The sequence below is a fragment of the Haliotis rufescens genome, unplaced genomic scaffold, assembly GCF_023055435.1.
Source record: "Haliotis rufescens isolate VD_foot unplaced genomic scaffold, xgHalRufe1.0.p SCAF_45, whole genome shotgun sequence".
Lineage (NCBI taxonomy): Eukaryota > Metazoa > Mollusca > Gastropoda > Lepetellida > Haliotidae > Haliotis > Haliotis rufescens.
Genome location: NW_025964168.1, coordinates 85,936 through 104,773, shown reverse-complemented (window position 1 = coordinate 104,773; position 18,838 = coordinate 85,936). Strand labels below are relative to the sequence as shown.

General features: G+C 40.4%; 1 protein-coding gene across 1 annotated transcript; it reads right to left on the bottom strand.

Moving 5' to 3' along the window:
* Positions 1-6,817: 6,817 nt before the first annotated feature.
* LOC124117035 (putative ankyrin repeat protein RF_0381) lies at positions 6,818-18,154 on the bottom strand. Its single transcript, XM_046478715.2, has 5 exons — positions 18,057-18,154; positions 16,208-16,479; positions 14,537-14,688; positions 13,491-13,690; positions 6,818-11,171 (listed from the first exon to the last, which is right to left on the bottom strand). Exons 2-5 carry the CDS (start codon positions 16,341-16,343, stop codon positions 10,658-10,660), a joined length of 1,002 nt encoding a protein of 333 aa, XP_046334671.1. The 5' UTR covers positions 16,344-16,479; positions 18,057-18,154; the 3' UTR covers positions 6,818-10,657.
* Between the last annotated feature and the right edge of the window lie 684 nt (positions 18,155-18,838).

The following is an 18,838-nucleotide window of genomic DNA, read 5'->3' as shown; positions in this document are numbered from 1 at the left end:
CATACTGAACCGCCAATCTTTCGACCATTCGATCCCTATTCTAACTTGACACAGTATATGGGGCAGCCAATCAGCATATCACATGAGGTGTAGCTCTGGGAGATGTCAGGCAATTGAGGTCGCTCGTAGTTTACTGTATTATTTATATAGCATACAAACATATGCAGCGTCCATCAACCCCTAAACTCGGGACAGCAGGAAGCTTCGGGTTTCATCATGGAGACGTCTCATCTCTTAATAAACGTTAAGTACAGAACCTGCCTAAACCAAGTTATTCATCTGTAGGTCCTGACATACTAGTGCTAAACCACCCTATATCTACTAGAGTCTCATCTCACGATGGTCTCAAGCCACACGTTTGTTTGTTTGTTTTTTGTTTAACGCCGCACTCAGCAATATTCCAGTTATATGACGGCGGTCTGTAAATAATCGAGTCTGGACCAGACCATCCAGTGATTGACATCATTAGCATCGATCCAAGTAATTGGGATACGATGACATGCATCAACCAAGTCAGCGAGCCTAACCACCCGATCCCGTTAGTCGCCTCGTACGACAAGCATAGTCGTCTTTTATGGCAAGGATAGGCTGCTGAAGACCTATTCTACCCCGGATCTTCACGGATCTCAAGCCAAAAGTTAAGTCCGGGAAACCTATCGAGAACAGTAGTGAGGGGATATGACATAGTTGAATGGGCTATTGTTAATTGTATTCCGCCTTCAGTATCTGTTTAAAATAGGAAGTGAACTGTTTCAATCTGGTCATTATTATATCTTCTAACCTTTGACCTGTAAATCTGTCCTCTTCGGCGTGTAACATGACCTCCGTAAATGCTTCCATAACGGAACAGTCTGCACCTGCCTACAAAACGAATGCGGCGAATTCGTAGACAAAAAGTTGTGAGTGTCTACGAAATCTCCATGGCTACGAATGATATTGGTTACGAGTTCGAGTTCACCTACAGCCGTACACGACACCTTCCACGCTGGTTCTGTTGAAGGCCCTATTAAAACATACAACATAGTTTCGTCAGTATCGCGGGCTTGTTGATTTGTGTTTTGGGGGATCGGTTGGCCAAGATGGTTTTATCTTGAATTAGGGATGAAAAGTTCATTTGTCACTAATTGCCCCTTCACCCTTGAAGACCAAGGTTAGAATTGTTCTTCACCAACCCTTGTTTGAAAGGGACGACTAAAGGGATCGGTTGGTCAGACTCCTTGACTTTGTGGGCGCATGTCATCTTATCCCAAGTGCGAAGATGAGTGCTCGCGATATCAATCACTGGGTCGTCTGATCTAGATTCGATTATTAACAGATCGGCGTCACATAGATGGAATATTGTTAAGTGCGGCGTTAAAGAAATTGTCACTTTTTGAAAGTTCACCTGCAAGAAGGTCAGTCACGTCACGAGACGTCATGAATAACGCAGGGATCTACTCTCTGCTGGGGGCGGTGGAGTAGTCTCGTGGTTAAAGCGTTCGCTCGTCACGCCAAGACCCGGGTCCGATGCCCCACATGGGCACAATGCGTGACGCCCATTTCTAGTGTACCCCGCCGTGATGTTGCTGGAATATTGCTAAGCGGCGTAAAAAAATACTCACTCACTCACTGCTCTCTGTGATGGGTTCATCGTATCACATGGCAACCAGTGACACTGAGAATTATAGATAACAACTTCTGTATATAACAGATGCTATATTTGGGATAACACTTTCTTAGTAAAGTACAGATTGTCGTACTTTTGGGGGGCTGAGTCCCGTCCGGGATTCGAACCCACACTTGCCAGAGTCAGGCACCTAGTCGCCAGCACACAAAGTCAGCGATCTAACCCACTCAGCCACCGAGGCTTCCACAAAAATGAAAGTCCGACAACTGGTAGTCTAGATCACGTACTTTGAGTACCCCTCTGACAAGTGTAAATTGGAACGGCTCCCATGGCCGATTGTGTATTCATAACTTCTGTATATTATACATGCACAACGTTTCAGGGCTTTATCTTGATCTATCGGGTGAACGAGGCATCACCTTCCCCATCTGTATGTATAAAAATGAAGTAGTTATCCTTAATACTCCTTGTCATAATCATATCCAACTTGTATATGCTATACAGTACATGGTATCCATAGTCAGGGATATATCAGGGACATAGTCTCCAATGCTTTGTACGCTCCACATTTCAGTCATGTGCAGACCGACCCGTGAAGATTCCGGGGTAGAACAGGTCTTCAGCAACCGATATTTGCCTAAAGGGCGACCCAACCTCAACCAGTGAGTATACACACGCTCAGCCATCTGGTTTCTGAATCATGTTATTAAGCAATGCAACCCGATTTGGCACATCATGAAGTCTCCTGACCCATGAAGATCTGGGGTAAATTGGGCTTCAGCAACCCATGCTTGCCGCAAAAGGCAACTATACTTGTCGAAAAAGGCGAATAACGGGATCGGGTGGTCAGGCTGATACATGCCATTGATCCCAATTGCGTGGATCGATGCTCATGATGTCAATCACTGGATTGTTTGGTCCAGACTCGAATATTTACAGACCGCCGTCATACAGCTGGAATATTGCTGGTTGCAGCGTTAAACAACAAACAAACAAATCATATGCAGAGCAGCCTTAGTCCAGGGACACCAGGGATAAGCATTGGAGGGGCCGTCTTAATGCATGGATAGTTTCACTTACATAGAGACATACATGCGTGTGTGGCTGCTTGTACCAGTCCGACCTTATGCCGGTTTTTAGTGCTAGCCCACTGAGATACCATGCTGCAGTTTAACATTGACACCCCACTCAGACAGTATCCTGGCTCCAAGACGGCCAGTCCTTTTTAGCCCTTTACCAGTTTTGAGGTCTATTGGTATGACTCCCTGTGCACTACACCACAGAGGCGTTGGCTAATCAGAAAATGAGTTAAATGATGTAATTGGAAACAGTACATACTACTCAAAAGAAGTTATAGAACACCCGATCCTGATATATTACTATAGTTAGTGTCATGGCGTAGTAGATTAACTATAGTAATATGAAATAATCGGGTGTTCTTAAACTTCTTTTGAATAGTATAGTTCAAACAAACAGGGTTCCACTTTAAGCTGTTATATGGCTTCAGACACTGCTAATGCAAGTGCTGGTTCTTGTTTGGGATTCGAACCACTGTCTGAATAATGTGCAGGGAAGGCTACTCCAAGCTGTGGGATGACTCATCAGTTTGATGGACCGGTGAAACTATTGATTTATTGCCTTTTTTACAACAGAATGCTGCAATCGATAAATACACAACACACATAATTAATGTATATTTTTTTTTATTTATAGATATTTTTACATTATGGTAGAGTTATAAATAGTGAGCACCGTACATGTAACACAATGTATAATCAGATACTTCTGGAACCCAAGCAACAAGGAATTGATAGGGTGTTTATGGAATTACACAGGTAAATGACATAATGTATCTAATAATGAAATGAAATAATGAAATATTGCATCCTAGGTTAAATAGCTAGAGTATATACAAGCATCTCCATCAATATACTAAATGATACATACCCTGGGCCCATTGAATACAATATCTCCATCTCTCAGTGGGATGTTTAAAGCATTGACATAAATAATACACAGGATAATTGTGATTAGAAAGATGGAGAGAATTATATTTGTAATCATGGTTATGAAACACCTGTTACATCTTAACGGAAGTAATATCTCATCAGAAACGTATTCATATGGCAATAAGAAAAATATACATTTTTTATACAATATCTTTTAATGTCTTATTAGAGCAGTTATCATACTGTAGATGTTTGCAACTATCCTTGCCAACAACATACCATCTCATACGTTGGCTCAGCCATACACAATATTAATGTTGTTGATTGTAAAACGTTGATTTGCCATTGCTAAACACATTCTATAATTCCTAAATCCAAAAATATTCATTTCAGATATATGAACAAATTAATTAATTCATTACATTAGCTGGTAGAATTACTGTTTCAATTAGTTATATTTTTTACTAATGAATTATACATTACAAGAGATATTGTGGCATTTGAATTGACCATCAAAGCAATTGTTTTCATCTTTGTTTCTATGAGACGAACAAAATATTTCAGCCAAGCCCATTAAGGGACTACATCAAAGAAGGTTTGCGCTGAACACCTGAGGTGAATGATGACACTGTTTTCGTATTGTTGCCTGAAGTTTTTATTTGTCAAAGATTAATTAGCAGTCAGTGTCGTTATTATTGTTGACCTATAATAAACATCAATATATTTTTGCATTTATGGAGTCAAAAACGTAAAACTAAATGTGTACGCTACGCAAAGTTATACAGTATGGTATGTTTACGTTCATACCTCCATTAACACAAAACTGTATTGAAGTTAATTCTAAACTAAGTTGTCTAGTTCTATGGTTTGCAAAATCATGACCATAAACTATAAAACTCAACAAAAGAAAACAAATGCTAAAAAATCAGGAATTATTAAAAGAATTGAATAAATAAGTATTTACAACGTGTTGCATACATATTGTATGATGTCATGTTGAAACATTAATAACATCACACTATCACAGTTGCAAGAAATTGTGCCGATGTCATGGTGACAGTTTTCAGGAACCGGAACATCAATATAAGTGCATATTTGTTCTCTAATGTATAGTATCAGCTGCACAGTTCTCAGGGTGCATCAATGAATATCTACAGGAAGGGGTATCAATGCTGCGATTCTAGGGCTGGGAGCATACACCAACTGTGCGATCCGATACGTATCACGATACCTTGCTCACGACAATAATTGCATGTGCTCTTTTCTGTGGTGCGTAAGCCATGTTTTTCATAGACAGGATGGCCAAATACCTGGCACACTATCGATTTACAGCTGACAGTGTCAAGTATGGCGCAACAGATGAAAATATTTACTTTTTCACTACTCAATTTCACAAGTAATTAGTTTTTGGTTTAACATTTATAAAAGAATACATTTAAGGTTAGAATTGATACTTATTACTTTGAGTGCGATTGTGATCGATAATTGTATCGAGAAGTAAAAATTTGCGATCCACTGATGCATCGGTCCATTGGTTCATCGTCCTACTACTAATTCTAACCCGACAATGTTTTTGCTGTTGACAGTGAGTTGGGTTGAAGGTCTCTTTGAATGGTATTTCAGTATCATGTGGTGGTAAAAGCTCGAAGTGATGAAGATAATATACTACTTTGGTAAAACCCATGAGCACAGGAATGATGCTGCTGGATCAAGACTGATGTGAATCTGGGGATTGAACCAAGTTTATCCTGGCTCAGCTAAGGGACACAACTCTGTACAGGCGAAATGCAATGCCTTATCCTGCTGAGCAATCAGTGCCACCAAGAAGGTAGCAGGGGATGGCTGTACAATCACCATGTTAAATATTTTCTTTATTATTGACCCAGGATGTCCTGATTCTTTATATTAAGGATTCATCCCTGCTAATGTGCCACCATAAAATGTCAATACAGCAGAGCATTCATCAATACACACATAAAAGCCTTATAAATCTTTAAGAGTAATATCATTGTGACACCTCTCTTACTTCAAATGACTGATTTTTTTATATTATTATCCAGAGACTCATTTATCATGCTGAACGTCTGAAAAGTAAACATTTTAGTGCTGTAAACACTGTAACCATAGTAACAGCATCATGACATTTCTGCTACCGTTTGTGTGTACGCTGTTAGCAGAAAATATTTCAGTGCATAAAGAACAATTTTAAAGTCTGTAGAAATTCTGTACAATTCCCAGACTTTTGAAATAATGACATATTTACAAATAAGGATGGAATATACTGCTCACAAGGAATGGGTGAAATATTTTTCATATAAGACATAGCGATTCCCAATGAGAAGACCAAAAATCACATCGCAATGGCAAGAAAGCAATAAAACATTAAATACATATCAATAAAATCAGATCTTGTGTTATATAAGCATAATAATGCTGTATCTTTTTTGTCTGTAAACTAATACTAAAGCTGAAATAGGCAACTTGTAGACACATTTTTCCTTTTCAGTGTAAAATATATTCACTCATAGTTTCCGTCCTGTTATAACCAAAATGTTTGTAAAATAGTTAACATAAAATTATCTTAGGTTTCAGGGCGTTATTCCACAAAGTGATCGTAACTCAGTGACTGTCGTAAGTCTTTTTAAAAGTATAAGAGTTGTCTTAGTTATTTGTGGAACAGGGCCCAATATTTAACAAAAGTCCATAAAAGAATTGACATAATTAAAACTTGAATTATTCTAAAAAGTTTTAAAATTCATCATAGTTTGGTCACTTCATTAGCAAGTTCTTGAATGACCAACATAAAGCTAGCTAAGTAATTGTCATGAAGACATGTCAGTAACACATGCATCATATATCTCAATTATGCCAAAAGGAAAATGGCATTAAATTTCTGCATAAATATATAAATAAAGTATAGCAAAAGTATTTAAAGTGAAACAAAGGAATATACAAATTTCTTATCACAAATTGTAAATATATATAAATCTTCCTCTCAACATATTTTAGAGAAACATTTTCCTTTAATTTGAAGACTAGCATACAGTGCATATAAATCCCATTGCAACGTACCCTCAAAACAACTACCTCATTCTCATTCAAATCAGATCTTAGTTCTCGCTTCCGCTAAACAAAGATCAGAGGACATCCCATTACGGGTCACGTCAGGCCGACCTTGCGCGAACTGTGACCGACCAATGGAATGACAAATCAGAGGGCAGCTTTCTCATGCTTTACGGCACAAATTTCAAATTGGCGACTACGCTTCGAAACATATTTTGACAAATTCTTGATTACAAATTTGAAACCTGAACCAAAAAACATTCTGGAATGGCTAATATATGGTCTAGATTGTAAGGATTCAGTCGTTAAACCCGTAACTATCATTCTGAATACACCATGTTATAGTTTTCAAGATTGCATGATTAGAAATCACATTCCGACTGGCACTTTCATAATCTGGTAAGCGACACACTGATTGGTCGGATGAAAGGTCGTTCTGCCGTGACCCCTTATGGGATGTCTTCAGACCTTTGTTTAGCGGTCATGAGAACTAAGGTCTGATTTTAATGAGATTGCAACTATCTCTGCTTTTTTCTCAAATAAATATATTCTAATATGACATCATAAACTTTTGCATAAACAGTTTGATAGCCACTGAGTAAATGTAAATCTTTTCTTGAATATTGATATCAGTATTATAAATAGATACAGTAAATATAAAAAACTTATTTTTAGTCCCGACCATTTGTTGTATAAATGCTGTTTATATGCTTATAACGAACTAAGGTTATTACAAACTAAAATTAGTGATCCCTTCGAGTTCGTTATAACCATAGTTTACTGTAGTTCCCTTTAGTAGTTATTTGAAAGGGTAAATCTTCTTTAATATTATGAGGAAAGTTCAAAATAAGTGTTAACATCCTTTCCCCAACAACAAATTAGTAGTTCGTGATTACCCTACAAATACATAATACACACAACGATCAACATTACTATTGATTGTCTGGAATTGTTCAAGGCTGGGCCCGTTTTCTCAGAGTCATCGGGGCACTTTGACAGTCGGATGTTAAACATGTATAGGACATTCAACAAACACAGGGCCATGACTGCTTTCCTGGAAACTTGGAAGAATAATGAGTGAGTGTGAGTGAGCAGAGTTTCATGCTGGTTTGCATCTCATGGTGTGTGAAGAAAGCTCAGAGTGGCATTGATGGCATCTTCCCAAGGCATGTCCACTAGCCAATATCAAAGTCTAGTTTCTACCCTTGCCACATCAAGGCAACTTTTCTTGGCTCGACCCTTGCGCCACCTGGTGTAGATCACAAGTTGTGCCCCTTGTAATGAAAACGCGATATCCAATCAGATCGCTGTTCTTATCTCCTATATCTTCACCAAGATGGCCACTATATGCATACCATAGGCAACGACCTAGTCGATCAGAAAAGGAAAACATTCGCGATTTTATCCCCGACACAAAATCAGGCAATCTTTGGGGGGTTTAAAAGATGGAAAAGACGTGTCAATAAAGACCGGCAGCGGTTAATCACTTTCAAATGAAGGTGTACTAGTCATGGATGTTGATTTTGTGAAATTGTTTCTGATTGGACTATCAATATGTGCGATAGTCCAATCATATGTAGCACAGGGAAGTGGGCTTAATGTGGCAAGGGTGGTAACAAGACTTGATTAAAAGGCTAGTGGACGCTCTTGCCTCGGGAAGATGGATTGATAGCTACCCCAACACTGATGCCAACACAAATGGTTATGGTGATGACACACCAAGGATCTTAATCAGGATGATTCTGAATTCAGTGAGTGAGTTAGTGAGTATGGTTTTACGCCGCTTTTAGCAATCTTCCAGCAATATCACGGCGGGGGACACCAGAAATGGGCTTCACACATTGTACCCATGTCGGGAATCGAACCCAGGTCTTCGGCGTGACGAGCGAACGCTTTAACCACTAGGCTACCCGACCGCCCCTCTGAATTCAGACCTACAATAAGTGGATCCTGGCAAGGCAAGACTCAGAGTTGTTGCATGGCCGAGAAAAATATCACATACATGTTTGTGTAAATGTGAATCACAGTTATCTTTACATACAATTCTGTCGGCCTGTGACACAGGACTGTCTCAGTAGGTGTCTTTACATACAATTCGTAAGTGTCTTTACATACATTTCGTAAGTGTCTTTACATACATTTAGTAAGTGTCTTTACATACAATTCTGTCAGCCTGTGACACAGGACTGTCTCAGTAGGTGTCTTTACATACATTTTGTAAGTGTCTTTACATACATTTAGTAAGTGTCTTTACATACATTTCATAAGTGTCTTTACATACAACTCTGTCGGCCTGTGACACAGGACTGTCTCAGTAGGTGTCTTTACATACATTTTGTAAGTGTCTTTACATACATTTCGTAAGTGTCTTTACATACATTTCGTAAGTGTCTTTACATACATTTCATAAGTGTCTTTACATACAATTCTGTCAGCCTGTGACACAGAACTGTCTCAGTAGGTGTCGTTACATACATTTCGTTAGTGTCTTTACATACATTTCATAAGTGTCTTTACATACAATTCTGTCAGCCTGTGACACAGAACTGTCTCAGTAGGTGTCTTTACATACATTTCATAAGTGTCTTTACATACAACTCTCTCGGCCGGTGATACAGGATTGTCTCAGTAAGTGTCTTTACATACATTTCGTAAGTGTCTTTACATACATTTCATAAGTGTCTTTACATACAACTCTGTCGGCCTGTGACACAGGACTGTCTCAGTAGGTGTCTTTACATACATTTTGTAAGTGTCTTTACATACATTTCGTAAGTGTCTTTACATACATTTCGTAAGTGTCTTTACATACATTTCATAAGTGTCTTTACATACAATTCTGTCAGCCTGTGACACAGAACTGTCTCAGTAGGTGTCGTTACATACATTTTGTTAGTGTCTTTACATACATTTCATAAGTGTCTTTACATACAATTCTGTCAGCCTGTGACACAGAACTGTCTCAGTAGGTGTCTTTACATACATTTCATAAGTGTCTTTACATACAACTCTCTCGGCCTGTGATACAGGATTGTCTCAGTAAGTGTCTTAACATACATTTCGTAAGTGTCTTTACATACATTTCATAAGTGTCTTTACATACAATTCTGTCGGCCTGTGACACAGAACTGTCTCAGTAAGTGTCTTTACATACATTTCATAAGTGTCTTTACATACAACTCTGTCGGCCTGTGACACAGGACTGTCTCAGTAGGTGTCGTTACATACATTTCATAAGTGTCTTTACATACAATTCTGTCAGCCTGTGACACAGGACTGTCTCAGTAAGTGTCTTTACATACATTTCATAAGTGTCTTAACATACAATTCTGTCGGCCTGTGACACAGGACTGTCTCAGTAAGTGTCTTTACATACATTTCATAAGTGTCTTTACATACAATTCTGTCAGCCTGTGACACAGGACTGTCTCAGTAAGTGTCTTTACATACATTTCATAAGTGTCTTTACATACAACTCTGTCGGCCTGTGACACAGGACTGTCTCAGTAGGTGTCGTTACATACATTTCGTAAGTGTCTTTACATACATTTCGTAAGTGTCTTTACATACATTTCATAAGTGTCTTTACATACAATTCTGTCAGCCTGTGACACAGAACTGTCTCAGTAGGTGTCGTTACATACATTTTGTAAGTGTCTTTACATACAACTCTGTCGGCCTGTGACACAGGACTGTCTCAGTAGGTGTCTTTACATACATTTCGTAAGTGTCTTTACATACATTTCATAAGTGTCTTTACATACAACTCTGTCGGCCTGTGACACAGGACTGTCTCAGTAAGTGTTTTTGTAGGGTGCTTCTAAATCATCATTGTGATCATATTTGGAAACATATTACTTGTTGATATATATTGCTGTAACAGAGAGTTGTATGTCCAAGTTGTATGTTTTCCAGCAAAGAAAGGGCAAACCTGCAGTTGACAGACAGCAGCCCAGACCACAGCCTGCACTCAGCATGATGAACTGGATGTAGACAGAATCTATGGCAGACCATAAATAAGCAGATCATGCTCCTGCGTTCAGTATATCACATCTTGTACGACCCAGTCCTTCAGTATCCCTGGAAGTGAGAGTTGTGAAATACGACCAGACACGTCAGGACCTAGTAATTGACGGACACGAACTCGGGAGATCTCGCGTAGACTCATGGGCTTCACACATCTGTCCTCAAATATGTAGGAGAAAAGTTCAGGGTAGTTGTCCTCAAATTTGAAAAAAAGGTTCTGTTTCACTGAATTATCTTTGCTGACGTTGTATCCCTCGGAGAGGAGATATCGCACCATGATGGCGCTGTTCTGCACACACGCGACACAGAGGGGGGAGAAGTAGTCGTACCTGTCAATGCTGCATCCTGAGAGGATCAACAAGCGTGCAGCATCAATGCGTCCCTCGTACACCGACACGATGAGGGGAGTCTCCCCCATGTTGTTCAGGATGTCCATGTTACAACCAGCATGGATAAGGTCGGCAATCACATCCGGAGGAGCAACCTGAACAGCCAGATGAAGAGCTGTGTCACCTTCCATGATGGCCCTGAACAGAGGAAACAGTTCATGAAATGTATCCTTACAACAAACCTAATGAGTGAGTGAGTATGGTTTTGCGCCGCTTTTAGCAATATTCCAGCAACATCATGGCAGGGAACACCAGAAATGGGCTTCACACATTGTACCCATGTCGGGAATCAAACCCGCGTCTACGGCATGACGAGCGAACGCTTTCACCACTAGGCTACCCGACCGCCCAAAAACCTAATGAAGTGAGGCTCCATGATGCTTCTAGTCAGTTACTCAGTGTAGTCTGTGAGTGAGTGAATGTGAGTTCCAACTGTCTGTCATTTTACAGCTATTTCACAGTAATCAGGCTTCAGTAACCAGGACAAGCAAACAAGTATTTGATGTATGAATACTGTAAAACGTGAAATTAATGTGTCTCCAAAAGAATGCGACCACTGGCCCCTAGCCAAAAATGTGACTCAATATGAATGCGACACCCCCTCCTCTCAAGCATCAGTGGATTTATATCTAAACAAAATGTCCTCTGTCAGGTTTACAGGAGAATCCTCACATTAATCCAACCTTACATTAATCCAATCACACACCAAATAACACGGCTTATAAGCGCTGAGTAGAGTATTTCAGCTAAAACAATACGTGCGCGCTGGCTCGTGTCGGCCTTTGATGCAGTCGCAAAGAGCAAAGACACTGTGTTGGGTGGTGTCTGTCTGGACTTGCAGGTGTGATCAGTGATGACATGAGTGAGTAGAACGCTTGTCTTGACCCCAGCAGTGACAATTCACAGGATGTAATTAGTGTTTGAATGACATTGTTTATATACTTGTAACAAGTGCTGCTCAATAAACAGTTATGTGGAATACATAGTTGTTTGTTTTCAGCGTATGTCTAAGTTGGAATTTCTGCTATCCAAAATGTCTTATTGTTGGTATAAATGCGATGACCACTTGCATTTTTCGCATTTAATTCACGCTCGAGTTAATATCAAGATTTACAGTAATAATCTGCCTAAAGGCAATGGATGTTTCTTACAGCCAGCAGTAACCTGTAGGTGCCATAACTAGACCTGTGTTCAATTTACAATTCCCTGGTTCATACTGACAATTGGCATTTTCACAATAAAGAAATAATTGTTCAACTATCTTAAACTTCTCTAATACATAATTGCAAGTAGGATAATAATGTTAATCCTAAGAATTGATTTGCCTAAAAAAACATTCAAACCAATTTCCTATATTTTGGAAGCAGAGTTTGGTGGAAGGGAGGTTACTCTAGGTACATTTCAATTGGAGTAATGCTAAAAAAGGAAACTTCAGATGATCATTTGTCCCAATATCACTATTTAACTATTTAACTGCGCTAAATTTAACATTTGAAACCTCACGCTGCGCTTTTGGTTCCAAATTCAATTTAGTGCGGTTAAATCTACAGGTAACCTAGCTCTACATTGACAACACAGTATGTTTATTTCCTAATTAACTATATCAAATATGAAAGTTGTGGCATCGATAATATCTCACATCCACTATTGTGATGAAATAAAGTTTAATGTTACCAAAGCAACTTGTTTTTGTCGACTGCTCAAGACAAAAGCAACTGATTTTGTTATACCTTAAATGTCCACAAAGTAATCCATGTATAAATGTGTCACCACTCACCAGTGATGTGTAATATGATGTTTTGTCTCTGAGCTTTTTGTATATTTGCTGAAAGTTACTCCTCGGATAATTATCAACAATTGTCAATATTTAGTTAACGATTATCGATCACTAACATCTATATTGAAAGCTAGCACTAGTCATGGTACAACTGTGAGCCGTCAAAAAGACTTAATGTACATAACATTCCACGCATTCTAAGGGAGATAATTCTTTACTTCCATCAGGGTGACAAAATGATTATGATGAACATGAACATCATGTACAGCTTCTTTAAGGATTTTAGTAAAAAGTACATGCCTTAAAAATATTTACCTGTCTTTTAATAATGATGACTCCCTGAATACAATCTGACCTCAGCAATGTTGGACAAGTCCTGTTTTTTAAACAGGGGGGTTAAGTTTGACATTTCAGCGATATTCTAACAACTTTCACCACAATTATATGTACCTTATCCCCTCATATAAATTACCATATCTCGCTCACTTTTAATGTGATCGTTTAGCCATGGCGTTTTTCTTTGTTTTTCTGTGTTGGGTTTAGTATTTGACTCTGGTCATCCACATGATTTAGAGGTTTTGAGATGAGGTGACTTCATGATGAATTCAAGGTGCTGAATCTGGTTGCATTGCTGAACAATATGATTCAGAAACCAGATGGCTGTGCGTGTGTATACTCACTGGTTGAGGTTGGCCTCGTATCGGAGCAGCAGCCTGACAATGTCCCCGAACCCATTGAGCAACGCCAACATGAGCGGTGTGTAGCCGGAGATGCAGTTGGACTTGTTGACGTCTGTGCCCAATTCTAACAGCGTCTGGACTGTGTCCATGTCCCCGCTGGTGATGGATTCATGGAGGGCGAAGTCACCATTCACTGTGTACTGAAACCAGGGGGATATAGAGTGAGTGAGTGAGTGGTTGAGTGAGTGGTTGAGTGAGTGGTTGAGTGAGTGGTTGAGTGAGTGAGTGAGTGAGTGAGTGAGTGAGTGAGTGAGTGAGTGGTTGAGTGAGTGGTTGAGTGAGTGAGTGGTTGAGTGAGTGAGTGGTTGAGTGAGTGAGTGAGTGAGTGAGTGAGTGAGTGAGTGAGTGAGTGAGTGAGTGAGTGAGTGAGTGAGTGAGTGAGTATGTAAATTGACAGTAACTAATCAACTGAAGGCCAGGCAACTCAATCCACACCACTTGAGTTTAGCTTCAGATGACCATCAACAAGCAGTACAGCAGGAATATACCCCAGCTTGCAATTATTACGGCCTTTAATCATGTTAATTCACACAAAAAATCCTCTTAATTTCCATCCAATCCCCTGCAATTGAACTTGCCAATTGAGTTTTGTTGTGGCTATTTCATATTTGCCTGTTTGACACATTACCAAAACAAACTTATTAACTCACATCTTATTCATAGCAGCAGAGGAATTTAATCTGAAATGTCTGCTTCCCTCAATGGCGATAACATATATCAGGCTGCCCCTTAAAAGCCTGAAAGGGGTGGGGGGATGGTCTAGTGGTCACAGTGTTCCCTGCATGGGTACAATGTGTGAAGCCAATTTCCGGTGTCCCCCACTGTGATATTGCTGGAATATTATACTACTACAAGCTCTTGGGGTACCCCTAACACCAGACAGCTGACTGGGGCCAGTGGGGTAGTTCCAAAGTTCTATCCATGCATCTCAGCAGGCGGCAGTAATGACTGTTGCATGACTACGGCAATGATCATCTTGTACTCACATTGTTGGTGTCACTGCCTGCATAGAGCAGCTGCCTGACGACCTCACTGTTGCCACTCAGACAGCCATGAAGCAGGGCAGTCCTCCCATCGCCGTCTCTCATGTTCAGGTCCGCACCCTTGCTGATCAGTTTCTCCGTCACCACACACAGTCCTACAACATGGGGAGAGAGTGAGTCACACAGTCCTACAACATGGGGAGAGAGTGAGTGACACAGTCCTACAACATTGGGAGAGAGTGAGTGACACAGTCCTACAACATGGGGAGAGAGTGAGTGACACAGTCCTACAACATGGGGAGAGAGATACTGACACAGTCCTACAACATGGGGAGAGAGATACTGACACAGTCCTACAACATGGGGAGAGAGTGAGTCACACAGTCCTACAACATGGGGAGAGAGTGAGTCACACAGTCCTACAACATGGGGAGAGAGATACTGACACAGTCCTACAACATGGGGAGAGAGTGAGTCACACAGTCCTACAACATGGGGAGAGAGTGAGTCACACAGTCCTACAACATGGGGAGAGAGTGAGTCACACAGTCCTACAACATGGGGAGAGAGTGAGTCACACAGTCCTACAACATGGGGAGAGAGTGAGTGACACAGTCCTACAACATGGGGAGAGAGTGAGTCACACAGTCCTACAACATGGGGAGAGAGTGAGTCACACAGTCCTACAACATGGGGAGAGAGTGAGTCACACAGTCCTACAACATGGGGAGAGAGTGAGTCACACAGTCCTACAACATGGGGAGAGAGTGAGTCACACAGTCCTACAACATAGGGAGAGAGTGAGTCACACAGTCCTACAACATGGGGAGAGAGTGAGTCACACAGTCCTACAACATGGGGAGAGAGATACTGACACAGTCCTACAACATGGGGAGAGAGTGAGTCACACAGTCCTACAACATGGGGAGAGAGTGAGTCACACAGTCCTACAACATGGGGAGAGAGTGAGTCACACAGTCCTACAACATGAGGAGAGAGTGAGTCACACAGTCCTACAACATGGGGAGAGAGTGAGTCACACAGTCCTGCAACATGGGGAGAGAGTGAGTCACACAGTCCTACAACATGGGGAGAGAGTGAGTCACACAGTCCTACAACATGGGGAGAGAGTGAGTCACACAGTCCTACAACATGGGGAGAGAGTGAGTCACACAGTCCTACAACATGGGAAGAGAGTGAGTCACACAGTCCTACAACATGGGGAGAGAGTGAGTCACACAGTCCTACAACATTGGGAGAGAGTGAGTCACACAGTCCTACAACATGGGGAGAGAGTGAGTCACACAGTCAAACAACATGGGGAGAGAGACAGTGACACAGTCCTACAAGATGGGGAGAGATTCATTACAAGATGGGGAGAGATTCATGAACAACAGTTCCAGCTTCATCATATCACTAGTGGTGCTAAGTAGTGTTATAAATTAAGCATGTATTTGGCATAAGCCTAGGTGTACTTGTCATCACTCTAAGCTAGAATTAAAACATTAGGGGATCCCCAAATTAAAATACTATAGCGACAAACCTCAAATACCCCCTTTGGTCTAACACTGCATACACATATTACCCATGACACCAGCCACATGGAATCTGAAGCACTACACTGTTTTCAAACATTTAAGAAAACTGTACAGACATACTGGCTGTAGACTATACCTGATTTGGCTGCCAAAATGAGAGGCGTGTCACCCTTTGCCGATGTGTTGACATCATAGCCCGGGAGATCAATCAGCTGGAAGAACTTGTCCACATCCTTCTTCTTGATTGCTGCCAATACATACTTGTGTGTCATAGTGCTCTCGGGATGCAGAGATCTGGATAGTGTCCTTCTGTGTCACGTTGCTACATCTTCGTTCTCCATCGTGCAATACTTGTGTTATCCAGGTCCATTACAATGTGGCAGATATGGTACTGATTCTTCTACGTTTCTGCAAGAAGTGCGAAAACATAACTTGTCTTATACATCATCAACTGTTTGACTGGCATTCTAGTTGGTAAGTGAGTGAGTATGGTTTTATGCCACTTTTAGCACTATTCCAGCAATACCACGGTGGGGGACACCAGAAATGGGCTTCACTCATTGTACTCATGAACTCATGTCTTCAGCGTGACGAGGGAGCGCTTTAACCACTAGACTACCCCACCGCCCCTTCTAGTTGGTGTGTAAATAAGAGAAAGAACAATTTTATGGATAACAATTTAACTTCTGGTTTATTGCATTGGAGATGATTCTAAGTAGATTCTACACTGTTCTTGAGATTGGATGAGTACAAGAAAGTGAGGAGAGGTTTATATACAGGATAAGTTGTGATGGCAGATAACAGTAACAACAGGTTATTGATAACAAATAGCACATAGATAGCTGGATGAAGCCAGATGTACAGTAAGGATATGGATAATGGTCATACTCATCCCATCTTCAGAATGGTGTAAGAATCAACATCGAAACATTACCAACAGGGCTGGGACGGATAACTCGCTCGGGAACTCTGGTTGGGTGGGTACAGAGTAGGACCCGGTACCCACAGGACTACCCGGACCTGTTGTTACTCTTGTGATATGTTGTGTAGTGAGAAAAGTACACAACTATAACTCCATGGTTACCTACAAGTTTGCATATCTTTCTGACTTTTATATCTTTGTGTAAAGATAAAGTTTCAGTCAATTTCTGAGTATGCCTGACCTGGGCACACTTGCACAAAGCAATCTTAGCGCTAAGATGATCTTAACTCCCATACATTAACATAGGCTTACAATAGTCTTAGCGCTAAGATCGTTTTGTGCAAGTGGGCCCAGATTGTTTCATATGTATATCTGAATACTTTTTGCAAGGGGTCCGGTAAAACAATTCCCAATCAGACATTTTGTACCCAACTCTTTGAGACCTACAGCAGGTATGCAGGTCGGGTCAGATAATAGGGGGTTGGGTACCTGAGTATTAAATTTGGACTTGTCCTAGCCCTAATCGCCAAAGCAATACCATGTGTACGTTTTCTTAATACATCCCCAATAAATTTTGTACGAGCACTGACTTTGAATTTATTATTAATATTAGATCAATATTAGATAAGTGTGTGTGAGTTGTTGCTATTTAACTGATTTAATTGATTATTCATGTAAACACAATTACCTTCAGAAACAGGAGACAGGACCTTGATATTTTTATACATCTGTATCAACAGTTGATAACTGGATTTCACAATCACTGTATACTCTACACGATTTCAGAATATTGTCACTAAATAGTGTTCATTCCATCAAGGCTGATAATGCAAGGTATAAGTTAGTAAATTCACCACAGACAACATCAAAATCACATGCTACATTAAAATCCACACCACGCGAGAGAGCATGACTCACCCACCCACTGTACACAAATCAACAGACGCTCCAGTGACGGATTTCCTCCTCTAGACTAATTCAATTACAACTCGGAGGAATATAACAAAACATAAGCATTGTTAACAATTATGCAGTGAGAATATAGGGATGCAGCGAGACTCACATCGTGTTGACATATTGTTGATTTCAACCCGACATAATATTATCGTCCTTCTCATGCATGACTCCCGGTGCCCAACCCCTCAAGTTACCGGTTTTCTGTAAAACTGTGCTCGGAGAGGAAACGGATGCGGACTTGAAAACTTAAATTTACATTACTCCACTTGACAACAGAAATACATGCAACACAACAATCCACTATATGGATTATGCACTATGCATATTTCCCGTTATAATGTTATCAACCACATGTGGTTAACAGCTGGTTAACGATCCATTATGCTGGATAAAATGGGCTTAAAACCTGCTGGCCCCAAGTTGCCGTTAGGGGAACTAATCACCGCTATTGAACGCTCCAGGTGAGTATCCCTCAATGGGCGTTGCGTCACCAATCTATATACAGTAATGCTCTCGATACGTAACAGACTCCCATTTCATCGTAACATTACTTACACAGATTTATTTATGCAAGAAATGAGCACATACATAATCTAACGTATAGTTTTATTGAGTGAGAAAATTGGACTTGTCTGCATAATTTGAGACATGAGCATCTGTATGTCTGAAACGATATGACCGTTTCGAGCTAATCACTTCAAAAGTAAAATCTAATTTTTAATTAAATTCTGAATCATGGATCATGTAAGTGAAATACACGTCAGCATGTATGTCGACGGGGAATTTAGCTCAGATTCAAGACGAAGAATAGCATGAGACAAAACGTCTTCAATCGGTTATAAATTAAATAAACAAATTAATTAATCAAAAAGGAGTCTAGTCTACTAC